General features: G+C 49.4%; 1 protein-coding gene across 1 annotated transcript in view; it reads right to left on the reverse strand.

Annotated features, from left to right (window-relative positions):
* Positions 1-14644, reverse strand: part of LARP1 (La ribonucleoprotein domain family member 1) — a 60727-nt gene extending 46083 nt beyond the window's left edge. Inside the window, exon 1 of the mRNA XM_021076708.1 lies at positions 13822-14644. Coding sequence (XP_020932367.1) covers positions 13822-14260 — 439 coding nt within the window. The 5' untranslated portion in view covers positions 14261-14644. The remainder of the gene's footprint in view (positions 1-13821) is intronic.

The following is a 20655-nucleotide window of genomic DNA, read 5'->3' on the forward strand; positions in this document are numbered from 1 at the left end:
GGGGAATGGGAAAGGATACTAAATAAGTTAAAAAAAAAAAAAAAAATCAGGCCCTAGTCACTATGCCGTCATCCATTCCTTTCCAGCTCTTTCCTGGACAACTGCAGAGGTCTCCAAGGGGTCTTCTTGCTTCTAACCTGGCCTCTTCCCATCCTTCACCCCAGTCCATTCACAGAATAGAGAAAGAAATAACAGAAATCAGATCAGGTCAGCTCCTTCTCAGCTTTCGGAACAGCATGCAAACTCCCTAAGCTGACCTCCGAAGGCTTCTTGTGTCAGCTCCCTGGTGAAGTCTAAACTCATTACACCTCCTGGCACCTAGTGTTCCTCTAGGCTAGAATGCTCAGCACCAGGCTCCCTATCAACCCATCCAGGCTCACCCTTGGAGGCATTCCCTGATGCCTTGATTGAAAATGCCCTCACCCACACCCCCCAACACTCTTCTATTAGTTAGCTGCCTTAGTTTGTTTCTTTCCCAGCACTTACCACTACCAGAACTGCTAAGCAGTACTAGAGATGGTAGTAAACTGACACTCTTCCCATTGAAAGGCAGGTACCATGTACCCTTCCCTGCATTCTCAGCAGGGTCTGTGGCCTCTAACAACATCACACACCAAAAGTGATGTTGTGTCAGTGCTCAGGCCCAAGACCTTGGAATATACTGACTGCATCCACTTCCTACCTCTTGACCACTCTCTGGAGCCTCAAGCCACTAGGTAGTAAGTCCTACTACTGCAATCACCGTGCCTGAGAGGGCACTTGAAAGCACTCCAGCTCCAGCTGAACCCAGCTTTCCAGCCATCCCTGTCAAGGTTCCAAACATGCGAGTGATGCCGTGGTGGGCCCTGAAGACTAGTACACGCCACCTCAATCACTGCCATATAGAAAAGAACAATCACCCCACTAAGCCTTGTCCAAATCCTCCTCCATAAAGCAGTGAATAAAGGGCTGTTTGTTTTTTTTTTTTTTAATGCTACTACTTTTTTCTTGGGGGGGGGGTTCTTTTTAGGGCCACACCACTGGCATATGGAGTTCTCAGACTAGGTGTCGAATTGGAGTTGCAGCTGCCAGCCTACGTCACAACCACAGTTTACGGCAACACTGGATTATTAACCCACTGAGCAAGGCCAGGGATTGAACCTGTGTCCTCATGGATGCTAGTCAGATCTGTTTCCACTGACCATGAAGGGAACTCCATGCTATTAAGTTTTGGGGTGATTTGCTAGGTGGCAATAGACAATCAGAACAACTGGGCTGGTTTATATGTCATTCCACCAGAAGGTAAACTATGAGGGAAGGCCCCTTCCATCTTATTCCCACCAGTATTCCCATGGTCTAAGACCTAGTAGGTTACTGAAATAAATGTGTAAATGAATGGTTTTCACTTTGGTGGCAGCCAAGTTAGTTCCTTTTAGAAAAACAAAGGTTAGGCTCAAGTGCCAGTGCTTCTCTAGATAACCTTGAGGACAGTGAATACTCAAGACAATCTCCTGAGATGGACTGGCTCCCCTTCTTACAGAACCGGTTGATACTATGACCTTGGCCTCCACCAGACCTAGGTTCTAAATCTCTGGGCCAGAAGGGGGTTCTCAGCAACCACCCAATCTAACCAGGTACAGGGCAACGACAGAATCTTCTCAACGACAGTCCTGCCAAGGGATGGGCCACCACTGTTTGCACACTGCTGAGGGCACTCACCCTCTGGAGCAGCTCACCTCAGCCCAGAACTTTCCAGAAGGCTAAGGCAGAATATCCCATGCATAGGTAGAAGAATCCCACAGCCCTGGCCAAATTCATGGAAATGATACTCTAAAGCTGGTCCAATCAGGTGGGGAAAAGCAATCTCCATTAGATGAAATCTTAGTCTGCAGTCTTGACCTCCAATTTGACACAGAGAACTGAATCCCAGTGGGAAAGGAGCTTGCAAGGTCATCTCCACTTTCATTTACAGAAAAGGGAAAGAAAGTCCAAAGAGGTTCAATCAACTATCCAAGGTGTCTCAGCACATGAGCCAAAGACCTATGACTACTAGAAGGCTGGTCCCAACTCTCCTGTCTAGAGTTCTCTGCCCTGTTCTATAGGACTCACACCCACAACTGCCGTGAAGAAGCTTCTTTCCTGTGACTGTTGCCCTAGGGAGAACTCAGCGCTCCAATGAGCCTTGGTTCCAACGCCCAAAGAGTAAGACAATGATGCACAAGGCCTCCAGCCAGAATCTTTTCCCTTTCCACCTAATACATAGTAACAGCTGCCTTAGCCACTCACATACCCAAAAGGTTTCTGAGTGAGAAGGTGCATTAGAGACTGATAGCGAGGATGCTATGCCCATTTCACAGATGCAGGGAGGGGAGTAAAGTCTAGCTGGGGCCTAACATAACGGAGTTTCTCTGGTAAGCTCAGCCCTTAGCATTCAGGCAGCTTTCTACTGCTTCTCTGGGGCCTCAGGCCACAAGGCCCAGTAGTGTCCTATTTCGCTTATGACACCCACTCTCCCTGAGAGAGGTGGGTAAGGAGACCCCCTCCAGGGACTGCAATCCCTGCCCTTTGCCTTAAAGTCTCCCCCACCGTCTCTCAAACTCTTCCCAAATAAGGATGTTCCTTAGCTTGTGGGCTGGACAAACTGCTGTCCTCTCTCCTTTGTATGATAAAACATATGAAGTCTGAGCCCACAGGCATCATGCAGGTGTCTTTGTCTAAAGGGAGCTAGGAGTTCCCTTTGTGGTTCAGACAAAGAACTGACTTTGGGGATTTCCTGTCATGGCTCAGCAGTTCACTAACCCAACTAGTAACCATGAGGTTTCGGGTTTGATCCCTGGCCTTCCTCAGTGGGTTAAGGACCCAGTGTCACCAAGAGCTGTGGCGTAGGCCGGCAGCTACAGCTCTGATTTGACCCATAGCCTGGGAACCTCCACACACCGTGGGTGTGGCCCTAAACAGACAAAAGGAAAAAAAAAAAAAAAAAAAGATCTGACCCCATCTCTGTGAGGATGCAGGTTGGACCCCAGGCCTCACTCAGGTTAAGGATCTGGTGTTGGCCCAAAGCACAGTATAAGTCAAAGATGCAGCTCAAATCTTTCACTGCTGTTGCTGTGGCGTAGGCCTCAGCTGTAGCTCTGATTCAACCCCTAGCCCACAACTTTCATATGCTGCAGTGGGGCCGTTTCTTTTTTTTTTTTTTTTTTAAAGAGCTAGATCCTGCCATCAAACAGTAGTTATGAAGGACCAGATGCAAGTGTGGCCAGATCCTCTCATTTTTTTTCCCCCTGTAACGTGCTATTGGTTTAATTCACATACCAATGCTATTGATCCATTTAAAGTATACCACTGAATCCCCCCCCCATATTCAGAGTGACTTTTTAAAAAAGAAAAGCTGAAAATCTCTAGGTTTCTAGATATACTTTCTTGATATATTTTGAAACACAGATGATTACTTTAAATTGTTTCTAAAAGCCAGGCCAATCAAACTCTGTCAGTAGGTTGGACTAGACTTCAGGTAGTAAACAAGAGGACGCCCATTTGTAACTCTGCCTTTCAGGACAAAAGCTTCTAACAGCTTTTGTGTCTTGTTTACCCCTGAGGTCTGGGGCCTGACACCTAACAAGCACTCAAAAGTTTCATTAACAAACACATCTAGGAAAGTACTTTGTAAATTTACAGCTGCAAAGGCCTACAGCGAACTGCCATCCAAACTCTTTAAATACTATCTATCACCATGTCAAGGATCCCAGGACCTCCAGTGGCAGCTGAATCCATCTGGGGATGCTGCTGAAAGGTACTCCCTGACCCAAGCCAAAACCTACCGATCCTCCACCTCCCAACTGCCATCAGAGCTTTACTCATGCGGCCACATGGAGCAAGCCTATTCAACTGCTAGAGCTCTGAACAACCAGCATTTCCACCCATCCCAAGCTTTGATTCTCTCTGAAAAATAATCCTAGTTTCTTCAACCATCCCCTCCTCACAGTAACGTGCACGTGTACTGATGAGCAGCCGCCTCTGTGTGTTCCTGATTTCCGGTCTCCCTCCCACATTCCCTGGAAGCAGCATCCAGTCTCCCACACCCAACCTTACTTTCACCATGTCCAAACTCTACCCCCTAAACTCAGCTAGCTCCACTTCAGGCCAAACCCAAACTAGACTATTCCATCCACATAACTGGTCTCTCTTCCTCATAATACTGTAAATATAAATACAGAACAGGAAAACCAAAGAGATCTCCACTCCCCCAAGCAAGCCCAAAGCGGCAGAGAGTTACCAAAGATACAGTGGGAGGCTTTCATTGCAAAGCACCTAAGCCCATCTCTCACTGATGTTCTACCACGCAGGCACTCCCAAGTGCCAAAATGTGGGCTTCTTGTGCAGGATTATAGCCCCCAATGATTCCTTAAATTCCCCTCCACTATACAGCTGCATGACAGCCTATAGAAGAGTCGGAGGAGTTGGCTCTAAGTGGCATGGGCTGCCTTCCATGTATACTCAGGACCAAATGGCATGGACTGAGGGGCAGAAAGGACCCAGGAAGACCAAAGAAGGCTGGTTTTAGAACTTGACCTCTTGGAGTTCCCGCTGTGCGTCATTAGGTTACAAACCTATTATCCAGGAGGTTGCAGGTTCAATCCCTGGCCTCACTCAGAGGGTTAACGACCTGGTGTTGCCGTGAGCTGTGGCATAGGCCGGCAGCTGCAGCTCCAATTTGACCCCTAACCTAGGAACTTCCATATGCTGCAGGTGAGGCCCTAAAAAGCAGGTCTTCCATTTGCTCTGTTAGCAAATGGAAGACCTGGATCAAATTCAAGACCTCAAAAGAGACACCATCAACACTCTTACAATTATTACTTACTATCATTTGCCAGGCTCACATTCACAGTAATCCTAGGGCGTGGGTACTCCAGACATAACACCATCTACTGAAGCCCAGAAGTTACCACCCTATCCAAAGACATTCACTTAGACGGTGGCCAGGCTAACTCAAAGTGGATGTCTAACTCCAAAGTCCACGTTCTACCATCCCATCCCACGCTACTTCTTCCTCCAGAGGGATATGAAAACAGAACCGGAGTGGGACCCAAGAGACCTGGGTTCAAATCTCAAGCATGCCCAGAACTGTGATCCTGAGCAACTCTATTTCCTTTCTAGGCCTGAAGTACCTAACCTATAAATGATGGGCTTCAATTCAATGACCTCTAGGGCCCCTTCCAGCTCTTAAATACTCCTTCCTTTGTGAAAAGAGGGAAAGAAATCCAAGCTCCTGAGGGCATAGCAACAGGAACAGAGTCAACAACTAGGCATTGATCTGGTAAGCCTGACTCTCTAAAGCCCAGTATTCTCAGGAACTCACTACAGCAGCCTCTCTATAGGCAATTGCAAACCCTCTGTTTTCAGCCCAGGGGAGGCAGCTCTGGTGGGAAGGAAACCTTGTGCATGCATGTTCTCCACAGGGAAGAGCCCACAGAGCCAGGCTGCAGAGGCTGGTGGTAAGCAGTCTACATGCAGACCTAGGAAGCCCTGCCCCACGGGTACTTCCCTGCGGGTGGTGGGGATTCTCACCTCCAGACGTCTAAGACTTCTCTGACCTAGACTGAACGGGGTGCCCTCACTGCATGCCCAAAGAAGCCCACAGCTTTCTTACACAGCACCTTCCGGAGCGGACTGTGAAGGCATGTGTTCTTCGTCAACAATGATTTTTACTATTCACTGGGGTATCTTCTATGCCAGACTCAAAAATGTGAATGATACTGTTAAAGTCTGAGATTCATCCATTCGTTTATTAATTAATTGTTCACTGAGCTGCCTACTATGTGCCAGGCATGCTAAGGTGCTAGGAATAAAGCAGCAGTCAAACACCAAAGTGATCCAATGGTGACAAAAGCTAAAAAGAAAAATGAAGCAAGGTTCGGAATTCCCCGGTAGTCTAGTGGTTAGGATTCAGTGCTTTCACTGCTACAGCTGGGGTTCAGTCCCTGGTCTGGGAACTGAGATCCCCCATCAAGCCACTGCATGCCATGGCCAAAAAAAGAAAAATGGAGCAGGGTAAGAGGGATGGGGATATGGAGTTTGGGGTGCAGGCTTGCTATTTTATATACAGGGTGATCTGGGACCACCTCTTCATCTCAGTGAATGGAATAGGAACCTGAAGAAAGTAAGAGTATGGGCCATGCAGCTATCTGGGGGAAGAACAATGCAGAACAAAAGCCCTGAAGCAGGAGAGTATACATCATGCTCCAGGGAAAGCAAGAACTGATGTTGCTGCAAGGGAAAAGTGGTTAAAGATGAAGTCAGAGCTCAGGGTTGAGGAAAGAGGAGGTCTAGAGAGCCAGATCAAAAGGGAACTCAAGGGAACGGTAAGGAACCCAACTAGTAACCACGAGGATGCGGGTTCGATCCCTGGCCTTGCTCAGTGGCTTAGGGATCCAGTGTTGCCATGAGCTGCGGTGTGGGTTGCAGATGTGGCTCCGATCTGGTGTTGCTGAGGCTGTGGTGTAGGCTGGCAGCTGCTGCTCTGATTTGACCCCTAGCCTGGGAACTTCCACATGCTGCAGGTACGGCCCTAACAACAAAAAAAAGGAAACTCCAAGGACTCTGAATTTCACTTTGCTATAAAAGCCAGGAGGATTTTGAGTAATAGGAGATCATCAGTTCAGAGGCTCCAGCAACCATCTAGGTGAAACATAATGGCGTGTAAACCAGGCTGGCAACTGATGAGGTGGTAAAAATCATTTAGCTTTGGTCACAGCTTGAGGAGCCAAAAGGATGTATCGGTAAATTAGATGCGAGGTGAGAGAAACAGAGCTGGCAAGAATGACCTTAAGGTTTTTAGTCTGAGCAATCAGAAGGACAGAGTTCCTTATTAACCTCTCCTGAGTCTCACTTTCCTCATTTGTAAAGCGGGAATAAAAAGAGCACCTGCAGACAAAATGACACAGGTTAACTGCAATATCACTACTACTTATCTCAGGGTTATCAGAAGATAGTGTATGTGGAAAAGAGAGCAGAAACCATTGAGCCCAGGTGGACCAGGCATCCAGATGGCTCCTGGCAACTGTGGGACTTCAGTTCCTCTGAAAAGCTTGGAACTTCATTCTAAAGCAATGAAGAGAAGTTGCTGGAATGTATGTCTAAGGGGAGGTGGTTACCACAACAAGTTTGGACGGTTCTTACAAAGCGCCTGGACACAAGGCCTCTGATGGACGGGTCATCTGGGTTTACCAACAATACCTCAAACTGAGGTAGTGAAGCCCTTCACCATTCGTGAGATTCATCTGGTCTGCTTTACAGAATTTGTCATAAAAGCCTGTATTCTCCACCTTCCACATCTAGGGCTTTGCCAGTCCAAAGGTGCAGGCACAAGAAAGATGCCATGTCAAGACTGCCCCTCTGATTCTGGGAAAATCCCTCAAGGAGACAACCTAGGCTATCTGCCACGAAAAAAATGGCCAGTGGGCCCGGTAACAATCACAAACAGCACCACTTCAAAATTAACTCCAGGTTACCCATCCCCGCTTAGGAAAGATATGGATAACCCTTCAATTACCTCAAACTATATAGACAGTTGACTCTCAAAACAACAAGGGTTAGGGGCGCCAACCCCTGGGGCTCAGTGGAAACCCACGGGTACCTTTACAGGCTGCCCTCCAGTATCTGCAGTTCCTCCCTATGTGCTATTCTACGTAAGCGTGGACTCAATCAACCACAGTGCGGGCCTGGAACAGTTACTGAAAAAAAAAAAAAAACCACATACATGGGCCCATGTAGTTCAAAGGTCAACTGTACCTGGCTTAGGAATGTACCTTCTGCAATCTAAACCACTTAACATCTGGTGTTCCCACGGCGGCACAATGGGTTAAGAATCTGACAGCAATCGTTTGGGTTGCCACAGAGGCGCGGGTTCAATTCCCAGCCCTGAGCAGTGGCTTAAAATTATTTGGTATTGTCACAGCTGCTTGGATTCAATCCCTAGCCCAGAACTTCCACATGTCTCAGATGCAACCATGAAATTTAAAATAAATTAAAAACCAAAAAACCCACTTACATCTGTGTGGGACATTTTCGTTCATAAACTGAGCTGCCCTGTAAGACTATCAATTTGATCCTCACAACAGCCTGGGCCCAGGTGCTAGTTCCATTCTGTAAACAAGAAAAACAGCATGCTCTGATTTAAATCCTATCACTTATTCCTTTGCTCCTTTACCCTACTGTTCCTTTTGCTTTCATTAACCAGGGCATCAAATTTTGTTTCCTTTCAAGAACCCCCAGCAAGGTAAGGCTGTCCTCTCTCCTGCCCCCTCCTCCCTTAAATCACTCTGGACCAGCCTGGGAGGTTTTCGAGCCCTCTGGAGGCTCCAACACGCTAATTACCCCCTTTGAGGTTGTCCTGGACTTTGCAAACAGGGGCACTCCCATCTGCCAAGCTCTCCATTTTAAAGAGGTTTTTGTGGTTTCAAGCCCACTGTTCCTCTTCTCCCTACCAGCCTCCCAAAGGGAGGGGAAGAGTGCTAACACCTCTAAAATGCTTACTCTAGCCCAGAGTTGGGCAGGAGGGGGGGATGTCCAGCCAAAAGACCCCACTCCTCGGGATGTTCAGGACTGCTGAGATTACCCCCTACTCACAAAGGCCCTCAAAAGCCCCCTCCCCTCCCTAGAAGGCACTCATTTCTCAGTGAAAAACTCAAAACTCCCTGCCCAAAACAGGGGCCAGGCAGCAGCAGATTCCAGTGAAAGGCTGCCTTCCTCTCTCCCCTTCAGAGGATATGCTATTGTGTGCTCTCTTTATATTTACAAGAAAATTATCTGAACTGTAGGAAAAGAGTTTTAAGCCCTCATTTATCAAAGTCAACCTAGCAGTCCTTTGCCAGAGGTGCACAACATCATCAGTTATGGATTTTAAAACAAACAAAAACAACGGCAATGCCACCATCACTCCTGACAAGTATAGATTATATTACTTAATATAATCTAAACTGATCAGATATCCTCAATTATCACCAAAATTTCTTATAGCCTGTTGGAATCAGGATTCAAACAAAATCTACACAATGCAATTGGCTGATGTCTCAAATCTTTTCACCTACAACAGTTCCCTCTTTAAAAAATGCTACCTATTTACTTGAGATGCTGCTGACGTACAATATTGTATAAATTACAGGTGTATAATATAATGAGTCAGAATTTTTTCTTTGCTTTTTAGGGCTGCACCTGTGGCATACCGAAATTCCCAGGCTAGGGGTCAAATCAGAACATCAGCCACAGCCACAGCAACTGGGGATCCAAGCCAAGTCTTTGACCTTCACCGCAGCTCACGGCAACACCAGACCCCCAACCTACTGAGCAAGGCCGGGGATCGAACCCACATCCTCATGGATACTAGTCAGATTTGTTTGCTGAGCAGCAATGGGAATTCCCATGAACCACAATTTTTAAAGGTTATACTGCATTTATAGTTATTATAAAATATTGGCTATACCTTCCATGTTGTACAGTATACCCTGTAGCTTATTTCATACATGAGTCTGTACCTCTTAAACCGGTACCACTCCCTCCCTCCTTCCCTCTCCCCACTGGTCTGTCCTATCTGTGAGTCTGTTTGTTGTTGTTATATCCACTAATTTGCTGTATTTTCAATGCCATTTATTTATTTGGCCACACTGTGGCAGATAGAAGTTCCTGGGCCAGGGATCACATCCGAGCCAGAACTGTGATTTATGCCACAGCTGCAGCAACGCCAGATCCTTAACCCACTGTGCCACAGCTGGAACTCCCTAATGCCAATTATTGACAAAATAATTTGTCTTGGAGAATTTTTCACATTCAGAAACTGGATAACTCAGACTCTGCCCCAAAATTTCCTTCGAAGAGAAATGAAGAAAACAAATCACAGCACTGTTTTCTTTCTTACTAAGCAAAGTTAGAGGTATCACTCAACCAACCCACCAACTCCCCGCTAGGATTGCTGGAAGCTTGCAGGGATAATATGCTGAGATGTCAACCTATTCCATGTACACCGGCCACAGCAAACTTAGTTCGGTTAGGCTTGCCTTTTCCCGCAGCCTGAGAGCTCAAGTATACTCCTCTAAAAGGTAATTTTTATGAAAGGCAAACGAAAACTTACTTTAAAAATATTTGAAAGTTCCCATTGTAGCTCAGTGGTAATGAACCCCACTAGCCTCCATGAGGACAAGGGTTCGATCTCTGGCCTTGCTGAGTGGGTTAAGAATCCGTTATTGCTCTGAGCTGTGGTGTGTAGGATGCAGACCCACCTAGGATCCTGCCTTGCTGTGGTGTAGACCAGCAGCTACAGCTCCAATTCTACCCCTAGCCTGAGAATCTCTATATGCAGTCCTTTAAAAGAAAAAAAAAAAAAAAAAAAAAAAAAAGAGAGAGTTCCTGCTGTGGTGCAGTGGGTTTAAGATCCAGTGTTGTCTCTATGGCAGAGAGAGTTTGATCCCCAGCTCATTAAGGATCCCAAACTGCCACAGTTGTGGCATAGGTCACAGCTGTGGCTCAGATTCGATCCCTGGCCCCAAAACTTCCATGTGCTGCGGGTGTGACCGAAAAAAGAAAAAAATAAAACATTCATCATAACACATTCCAAAGCAAAAATAGCCAATTCTTTGGGTTATCTACCTTTGCAATTCATACTATGACCTTCGTGTCCCAGGACAAGCAACAGTCCATTTCTAAGGAGCTGGATCCCATATATTTCTTAGAGTCCTGATATAATACCAGAAAAGGAAAATTCAACATTCACCAATATCCTCATTTTACAGGTGGAGAAAACAGAGACCCAAAAAAAGTCCCAGAAAGTCCCACAGTTTCAGTCTCCCAGACATGGTGTAACAACACATGCCATACACTGAGCTAAATACTTTACACATATTGTCACAGTGAATGCTCACAATGGTCCCATGAGGCAGGTCAATAATTTAATTTCTAGAATACAAATGGGGAGGTTGAGGCACAGAATAGTTAAGTATCCTGCCCAAGAAGGCACAGCTAAGTGGTAGAGCTGGCATCAGAACCCATTCAGTTTTGACTCCAGAATCTCTGCTATACTATCAGCTCTTCTTTTAACTAAGACATCCTGCTTCTCTCATAAAGAGTTGTGGCTAGGATAAGGAAAAAATTTCTAATGTTTTCAAAATATTCCAGGGGAGGGAAATTACAAAAAGCCGTAATGCAAATCCCAAGACTTAAAACTATTAAAACCCAGAAGCTTAAACCAGAACAAAAAACCCCACAAGAAAGGGGGGGATGTCACAAAACATCTTTTATTACTAGTTACTGCACATGTCCCTTAAAGAACTAAAATATGAGCATTGAGCCAAAAGAAGAGCTAAAAATAGTCATTTGCAGCAAGCTTTGGAAAGCTTTTGGCTCGCTTATGAGGCACCAAAAACATATGCATCACAGAACACAAAATTTCCCAAGACCACACTGCCACTTCATTGGTGTCACATTTAAACTCGCCCAAGCTGCAAATAAAATCAGGGCTGGAAAAGGGCCTTGGTGATCCCTGCAGACTTCAAAGAAAGAAAGAACCTGACCACAAAACTCTGCCTCAAAAAGCATCCAAGCACTAACAACAGGTTTAAACAGAGAAGCTTCTGGATTAATTCAGTTTGTCTGTCAAAGACTCTTCCGAAAGTTCAAAATCAATGAGTAGACAAAACATTTTCTTGCCTTATGAGTCCAGAAAAACAAGAACAGAGTAAATCTACCCAACTCAATTTCGCTTTGGGCACTTACAGCCAAGTTGGCTTTTCTACTCAGAGGTAAAGGCGAGATGCCAGCCAAGCTGTCTTCTTCCCACGATCAATAACCTCAGTGACACACCCTATCAAGGGCCCCTGGACTTGCACAAAATGCCAGCTCAGGCGCCCAACACCACCTGATGTCATGGCTGATTTAAAACCCACAAGGCAGGTTCACCATTAGCAAGCAGTTGCAGCTAGGGTGAGTAGCCCCATTTAAACTTCTGAGGAGTGCTTTCTCCTAGGGATGATTATACCCCTTCGAGTTTAAAGGGGCGGGCGGGGGAACCAAAGAGTGTCTTAAAGTTGCTTTCCCTCCCTCGGTGGATGGATCAGGAGGGATTTGCAAGAAAATGGAGGTTTCAGCACTGCCCTTTGCATAAGAGGGTTCTGGAAGGAAAGGGGGGGAAGGGGAGGAGGGCAAAAGGAAGAGAACACGGTTTGAGGTCCTGTTAGTAAACGTCGAAGGTCCCCTCCTTCAAATGAAGCAACCTTAAAAGAAATAAAAATTACAACATGCCATTTTCAGAATTCGCTGTTCTGGTTTCCCTAGGACTACGAGTGATTCTATTCCCCTGAGTGTATAGACATCGAGGTCCCCTTTCGACTTTCCCCATTTGATGGTTTAAACCAGTCAGCCTCACTCCCCAACTGCAGAAAAGGAGGAGTTTTGAAAAAGCAGTAGGGTTATGGCCACAAGCCATCCCTCAAGCTCCAAACGGGTTTTAATACCAGTCCACTACAAAAACACCCGGAACCAAAGAATCGAGCCCCACGGTGCTCTACGCACCGGCAAAGGGAGGAGTGCGGGCGCGTCCCCCACCAAAGCCGACGATCGGTTCTCCGCTAAGGGAAGGCAGAGCGGAGCCTCCATATTCTGCTCTGCCTCTCCCCCCCCACCCCGGTGACACGGCTCCACTGGGATTTCCCGCACGCCCACCTCCCCCAAGGGGCCGGGTCTGAAAGGACCCAAAAGCCCAGGAGGGAGACTGAGGGCGCGGGGCGCGCAGGTCGGCGGTCACATGCCGCTCCCCGCGCGAGGAGGCACCACGTTGTCCCGGCTGCGGAGGAATGCCGGGAAGGGGGGACGCGCACTCACACCCGCGCACACGCACACTCCGGGCCGCGCCGCCCGCCCGCCCGCCAGCACCCGCCTTCCACCCGGAGCTCCGCGGCGGGCGCCGAACGCCGAGGCCGAGCGGCCGCGAGCAGCCCGAGGGCCGGCGGCGCGGCGCATGGCGCCCAACTGTCACCCGCCCGCCCGGCCCCGCCACTCCCTCGCCCGCCGCCGCACGCCCCTCGCGTCGCCGCATGCCCCCTTACTCGCCTTACATTTCCCCCTTACTGGATCCCCGCACACTCGCCATCCAGAGGCATGGTCTAAAGGCGGAAGGTCCCCGGGAGCAGACAGGGAAAGCACCCAATTCAGGGACATGCTGGGTTTCCTTTCCTCCCGATTCTCCCTGCAATAGACCCCTCAACCTTTCGCCAGTAGCCATTCTACCGCCTAACACTATGTGCTCGAGCAAAAAACTTAACTTTTAAATCCCGAATCCTTGTGGTCGGTATAAACTCGTCGCCGGGTGTTTTGCTGCCCATGACATATGCTCATTAAACATTTACAACATAGGGACAATCGCAACGCCACCAAAACGGACAGCAAGGGGCGAGGTGGGAAGAGGGGGCTTCCCGAGAAATGTTTCAGGCTACAAACAGTCTCCTACACAAACACGCGGTGGGAGGGAAAGGGCTTTTTTCACCGAAACCAGCGCCCACCCTCTCCCGGCGAGGTAGGCCCGAACCACGCCGTTGCCCACTAACCGCTGCGGCCCGGGCGGTGGCTATAGCCTCCCGGAGGCCGGGCCCTCCGGTAGGGACAGGTTCCCGAGCATGCTGGGGGGCAGGGTATGGCGACCTAAATTAAAGGGAGCTAATAAAAAAAAAAAAAAAAAAAAAAAACCCGAGTCACCAGGACCAGTGGCGGACCCCCGGGCCCTGGAGGCCGCTGGGGGAGGGGACGCCTAAGGCCCCGGAAGAGGCCCCCGAACCCAAGATCACAAGCAGGGAGACCCACCTGGAGGAGACTGTCCGTTCACGGTGGCCAGGACCGGCGGCAGCGCGTTCTTAGTCCACGGGTTCACCTTGGGCGGAGGGGCCTCCACGAAGTCTCGGCGCCCGGCGCCCGCGGCTCCCGCAGCTCCTCCGCCAGCGCCCGGCTCGCCGCCGCCCTCTTCTCCGTCGCTGACTGCCAGGCCCTCGGCGCCGGGAGGCTGCGGCGGCCGCGGGCTCTCGCGCTCCAGCTGCCCGGTGCCCTCCTTGTGCGGCTTGGCGTAGGGCGGCCGAGGTCTCCGGGCGCCGCCGTCCGGCTCCCCCCCTCCGACGTCGTTCGCCCCGGGCTCGCCCTTGCCCTCGGGCGGCGGCGGCGGCGGCTTCTTCCTCACCAGCCCCCCGTGCTCTTCGGCCTGCAAGAGCGGGGTGCCCCCCGGCAGCAGCGGCTCCACCTGAGTGGCCATCTGCGCGCCCGCCCCCCCGGAGAAGCCGGGCGCGCCCGAGGCTGCCTCCCCCGCCTCGAACTTGGCTCTCAGAGCCCCCGCGACTCCTTCCTCCGGGGCGCTGGGCCCCAGTGCCTGCGGAGAAGGGTCCGGGTTCACGCTAGGCGCGGCCCCCCTCCCGGTCGGATGCAGCCGCCGTAAATCCAAGGCCTGCTGGCGGGGCGGGGGGGGGGAGGAAGGCCCCCCACTCTGCGGTCCAGGCCTCCTCGGCGCGCGTCCCCCCCGCCCGTTCCTCGCAAGGCGCCCCCACCCCGAGCCTGGCAAGCTTCTCGTCCCGTCCCTCCCTCCCCCCCGCCCCCGGGGCGGCCCGGGCTTCCCGGCTCGGGGGCTGCAGCAATATGGACGGACGGGGGAGAGGCGCGGCGAGCCGAGCTGACCACGCGATCCGCGGCAGGCGGCGGGCGGGCACGCGCCTCGCGACGCAGCGGGCGGGGGAGGGGAGGGCGCAGCGGGGGCGCGCCCGCTAGGGCCGGCCCTGGGCGACGAACGGGCGAAGGCGGCGGGAGCGCGCCCGTACGGCCCCGCGGCCCCGCCCCTCGCCCCGCCCCTCGCCTCCAATTTCTCGGCGCACCTCCGGCGCTGGCTGGTGAGGGGTACTCAGACCCGACGGGGGCGAGCACGTGCCTGATGCAATTCGGAAGGGGGGTGGGGCAGTGAGCCGGGCTAGAGAGAAGGGGTGGTAAAGTGGGGGAAGTGTCTTAAAGAGGTAGCGCGTGAGAGCGGCAGCAGGTGGAGCACATGGGAACCGGCCACGCGGCCGGCTGGGCCTGCTCGCGCTCTTTACGTTGGGTGCGCCAGATTCCAGGGAAGGAGCCATTAATGTCACCCTCGATTTAAGGGATGGTGGAGGGGGGTGCTGCCGGCTCCCTGGCGTCCTGTGGGCCTGGCTCCTCCAAGCCCCGCCTGGGTGACCTTGGGAGAGCCTGTCTCACCTCCGCGGACTGTGCTCGGCTCCTCCCCGCCGCCCCGGCCGGGGACACTGCCCCGAGTTGGATTCGACGCCCGGTCTGGAAGGCGGGCCTTTACCCCTTGGGGGCATCGCGCGCGCCTAGGAAGTGAGCTGGGGATAACCAAGCGCTCCCAACCCAGCCAAGTTCTGAAACCAAGTTTTATGGGCAGAAAATGTCTTTTTTGTCAAGTGGATTTCATTTTTTATAAAGATTGCTTGGGGCAGAGATGAACCAATGCCCGAATGAGACTCAGGAGTTCTGAGATTTTTATACTGACCTTGATCCTGCCCTTTACCAACTCTGCAGTCTTTGGGCCTCAGTTTCCCTACTGTAAAATAAAGAATGGTGTGACAGCGGTTCCAAATTTTAGTGCACATTCAATTAAATAAATATTTACCGTGGAGGTCCTAGGAAACAGAGTTTGGAAATAAACCAGGCTAACAAAGTCCCTATCCTCACGGAATTTACATTCTAAGATGGTGAGAAAGACAACAAACTGAGAAACAGGTGCTTGTCTTGCATCTAAGACAATAATTTACAGTAATAGGTTAGACTAGATTAGTTTCAATGATGAGGGAAAACCCTGAATGCAGATTCCAAAGCATTTGGATCCAGAAATCTGCATATCTAACAAGACCCTTGGGTGCTTGTGGTTCCACACTTCACTTGGAGAAGTCCTGGCCTCTGGCTAGATGGGATCCCACCCGCTTAAGAAATAACCTAAAAGTTCCTGTGTGGCACAGTGGGTTAAAGCTCTCAGGTTGCCAAAGCTGGAGCACAGGTTGCAACTGTGGTACAGGTTCCATCCCTGGCCTGGCATTTCCACATGCCCCAGTTGCAGCCAAAAACAGAAAACAAACCAAAAAACCCATCAATCAAAACCCTGAGTGTTGGGCATCTCCACAACAGGGATTAGAACACACACCTGACAAAACATTGTAAATCAACTATTAAAAAAAAAAAAAAAAAAAGGAGTTCCTGTTGTGGCTCAATGGGTTAAGAACCCAACTGGTATCCATGATGACATGGGTTCGAACCCTGGCCTTGCTCAGTGGGTTAAGGATCTGTCATTGCCATGAGCTGTGGCGGCTGTGGTGTAGGCTGACAGCTGCAGCTTCAATTTTTTTTTTTTTTTTTTCTTTTTCTTCTTAGGGGCTGCACCGGCAGCATATGGAGGTTCCCAGGCTAGGGGTCAAATTGGAGCTGCAGCTGCTGGCCTACACCACAGCCACTGCAATGCCAGCTTCTTAACCCACTGAACAAGGCCAGGAATTTAACCCACAACCTCACGGTTCCTAGTCTGATTCGTTCCCACTGCGCCACGACAGGAAATCCTGCATCTCCAATTTGACCCCTTGCCCTGCAACTTCTATGTGCCGCAGGTTCGGCCCTAAAAAGGAAAAAAAAATTTTTTTTTTAATCTATTAAAAAAAACCACACACACATGACTTACTGGTTAGGGGAGAAGGCTTATTGAAAAGCATCTTGGAGGAGTTCCTGTCTAGGAACCATGAGGTTGCGGGTTCGGTCCCTGCCCTTGCTCAGTGGGTTAACGATCCGGCGTTGCCGTGAGCTGTGGTGTAGGTTGCAGACGCGGCTCGGATCCTGCGTTGCTGTGGCTCTGGCGTAGGCCGGTGGCTACAGCTCCGATTGGACCCCTAGCCTGGGAACCTCCATATGCCGCGGGAGCAGCCCAAGAAATAGCAAAAAGACAAAAAAAAAAAAAAAGAAAAGCATCTTGGGAATTCCCACTGTGGCTCAGCGGGTTAAGAACCTAACATGTCTATGAGGATGTGGGTTTGATCCCTGGCCTTGCTCAGTGAGTTAAGGATCTGGCATTGCCAAAAGGTGTGGCTTGGATCCACTGTTGTTGTGGCTGTGGTGCAGGCCTGCAGCTGCAGCTCTGATATGACTCCTAGCCTAGGTACTTCCATATAGGTGCAGCTGAAAGAAGGAAAGGAGGGAGAGAAGAAGGGGAGGAAAGGAAAGAAAGGAACAACCTCTTGGTACTGCCCCTGAGAGGCGAGGCCAGTTGTAAGGTTGTTGTAACCAGAACTACTGGGGAGAGGTGCTGGTGGGGACACCCAGGCCATCTGATGTCTAGTCCCAACTCTTCCATAATTCATAACTTGACCTCTCTTTGTTGGCCAGCTCTCAGCACTTCCCTGGACCCCTTTCCTGGTGGAAAAGTGGAAGTAAATTATGCTTGACTTGCTTCTGCCTTCTCAGCTTTCATGAGGAGTCAAGTGAAACGTTAGTCAAAGTGATGTGTAGAGTTCCCCTGGTGGTGCATCAGTAATGAACCTGACCAGTATCCATGGGGACTCAGGTTCGATCCTGGCCTTGCTCAGTGGGTTAAGGATCTAGCGTTACTGTGAGCTGTGGTGTAGGTCACAGATGCAACTCAGATCTGGCATTGCTGTGGCTGTGATGTAAGCCAGCAGCTACAGCTTTGATTCGACCCCTAGCCTGGGAACTTCCATGTGCCATGGATGCGGCCCTAAAAAGACAAAAAAAAAAAAAAAAAATTCCTGACCTACTGTGGCATTTCTATGTGTGTGTGTGTGTTTTTCAGCCACTTTTATTGAGTAACTACTATATGCTAAGTTCTATGAGAAATGTTTAACATACATTATCTCATTTAATCCTCACAATAACCTAATGAGATAAATATTCTTTCCACAAATATCTATTGTGTCTGTACTATGTGCCAGGCACGTAGTTTAAATGAGGGGTGGCTTCTTGAGTGCTTGATAGGAAGAAAAATGTAACACAGTTGGATATTCAGAGTTTTATTCCTCTTTGAGGTGTTTTGTTTTTTTTGTGGGTTTTTTTTTTGTTGTTGTTGTTGTTTTGTTTTTTTGTTTTTTTTACGGCTACACCCGCAGCATACGGAGGTTCCCAGGTCAGGGGTCAAATTAGAGCCATAGCTGCCAGCCACAGCCACAGCCGGTCCGAGCTGCATCCATGACCTGTACTATAGCTCAATGTTGACGCTGGATCCTTAACCCGCTGAGCAAGGCCAGGGATCAAACCCACATCTTCATGGATACTGGTCCAGTTCTTAACCTGCTGAGCCACAACAGGAACTCCTTTCTCTTTGAGTTAGATTTTCTAAAGGACCTGGTGCTTCTGGATGAACATGGACTGTATCCTTTTTTTTTTTTTTTTTTTTTTTTGATACCAGGAGCTCCTGGGCTTGAGGCCTGTCTATAACAACTTGGAAAAGTGGGTGGAGTTAGCAAGGATGGGCATTGGCCAAACAAACCGTATGAGCTCTGAAGTGTTTTCCCAAACCTAACTCTTGGGCCTTTGGGCACCTGCCAAGAAATTTGCTTCATGAAAGGAGGCTCAGCCTAGGTCTCCTCTTGTCAAGGAGATGCCAACAGTGATAGTTAATGTGTAAAGGGACTAATGCGTGGGGGGGGGGTACCAACTGTTCCCATGACATGTGGTTAACCCCAGGGGCAACGTTTTTCTCTAAGTATGATTATCTCCATTCTATCTAGCTAGCTAGCTAGCTCTCTTCTTTTTCTGGCCACATCCATGGCATATGGAAGTTCCTGGGCCAGGGATTGACTCCAAGTCACAGCCTCGACCTAAGCCACATCTGGTGGCAGCTTTTAACCCACTGCACCAAGCAGGAACTCCAAAAACCAACTTTTAATACATTCTGCACTCTGAGTTTGAGGCAGACACTATCCATGGCCTCTTTCTACTCCATTCTGCCTGTGCAGCCCCCTCCCCCAGCGCCAATACCCGCCCTGAGGTCCGTGCCCTTTCTCAAGTGGTCTCCTGATGGGCTTCCCCACTGGCTGTTCTCTTCCCTGCCAAGTAACCTACCACACTGCCTCAGCCGGTTCTCTGGCTCTTTGATTGATGGGCCCTGCCTCGGCTTGAAAACTCTGCGTTCACATCCTGCCTGACCTGCTGTCTTCCAAGCACACTCCCTACACTCCAGCAACAGTCGACCACTCACTGTTTCTTTCCAAGCACACTCCCTACACTCCAGCAACAGCCGACCACTCACTGTTTCTTTCATTCGGCAAATATTTATTAAGCATCTGCAATGTACCAGCTACCATCTAGGTCCTGGACATGGAGAAGTGAGCAAGACATGCATGTTCCTTGCCTTCTAAAAGCTCCCGTCTAATCCCCTGTGGGCACATACTTTCCTGCCTCAAATCACGTTATTTCTTGCACTGTGACACATTGTGAGGTCTGAGTGTGAATCCTAGCTTGACCATCTCATGACTTTTGGAAAATATTCAACCTCTAAGCTTCAGCTTCCTCATCTATAAATTGGAGATAATTCTACTTTCTTAATAGAGCTTCAGTGAGCCTTAAATGAAAGAATGTGTATGACTGAATAGCACAATGCCTAGCATATAGTATATGCTAAGTAAACATTACCTTTCATTACTTTTTTTTTTTTTTTTTTTGCTTTTTTCAGGGCTGAACCCATGGCATATGGAGGTTCCCAGGCTAGGGGTCAAATCAGAGTGTAGTTGCTGGCCTATGCCACAGTCGCAGCAACTCGGGATCTGAGCTGTCTTTGACCTATACCACAGCCCACAGCAACTCCAATTCCTTATCCCACTGAGCAAGACCAGGGTTCTTATTGAGCAAGACCCAAGTTCTTATTGATACTAGTCAGGTTTGTTACCACTGAGCCACAATGGGAACTCCACCTTTCATTATATATATCATTGCCAATAATGCCAAACATTTTCACATGTCCAGAATTCTACTGGTCCTTCAAGGCTCAGCACAGAATGCCAACTTCTTCACAAAAATCTTGTTTAATCTCCATAGCTGGAATAGATTTATCCCTACTCAACTCCTAGTGACAATTTCCCTAAAGCATTTAGTACTTTCTTTCTACACTCAATCGTGGTTACCTATGAATATGCCTTATCGTCCGTCTAGATTATAATATATTTCTTTCTTTCGTTCGTTCGTTCTTTTTTTTTTTTTCGCTTTTTAGGGGCACACCTGCAGCATATGGAGGTTCCCAGGCTAGGGGTCCAATCAGAGCTATAGCTGCTGGCCTACACCTCAGCCACGCCAGATCCGAGCAGCATCTGTGACTTACACCACAGCTCATGGCAACGCCGGGGATCCTTAACCCACTGAGAGAGGCCAGGGATTGAACCTGCAACCTCATGGTTCCTAGTCGGATTCATTAACCACTGAGCCATGATGGGAACTCCTGCATTTTTTTCTTTTTACGTCTGTACCTGCAGCATATGGAAGTTCCCAGGCCAGGGTTCAAACTGGAGCTGCAGCTGTGGTCTGTGCCACAGCCATGGCAACACTGGATCCAAGCTGCCTCTGCAACCTGTGCCACAGCTTGCAGCAGCACAGGATCCTTAATCCACTGAGCAGGGCCAAAGATTGAACCTG

Source organism: Sus scrofa, chromosome 16 (assembly GCF_000003025.6).
Source record: "Sus scrofa isolate TJ Tabasco breed Duroc chromosome 16, Sscrofa11.1, whole genome shotgun sequence".
Classification (NCBI taxonomy): Eukaryota; Metazoa; Chordata; class Mammalia; order Artiodactyla; family Suidae; genus Sus; species Sus scrofa.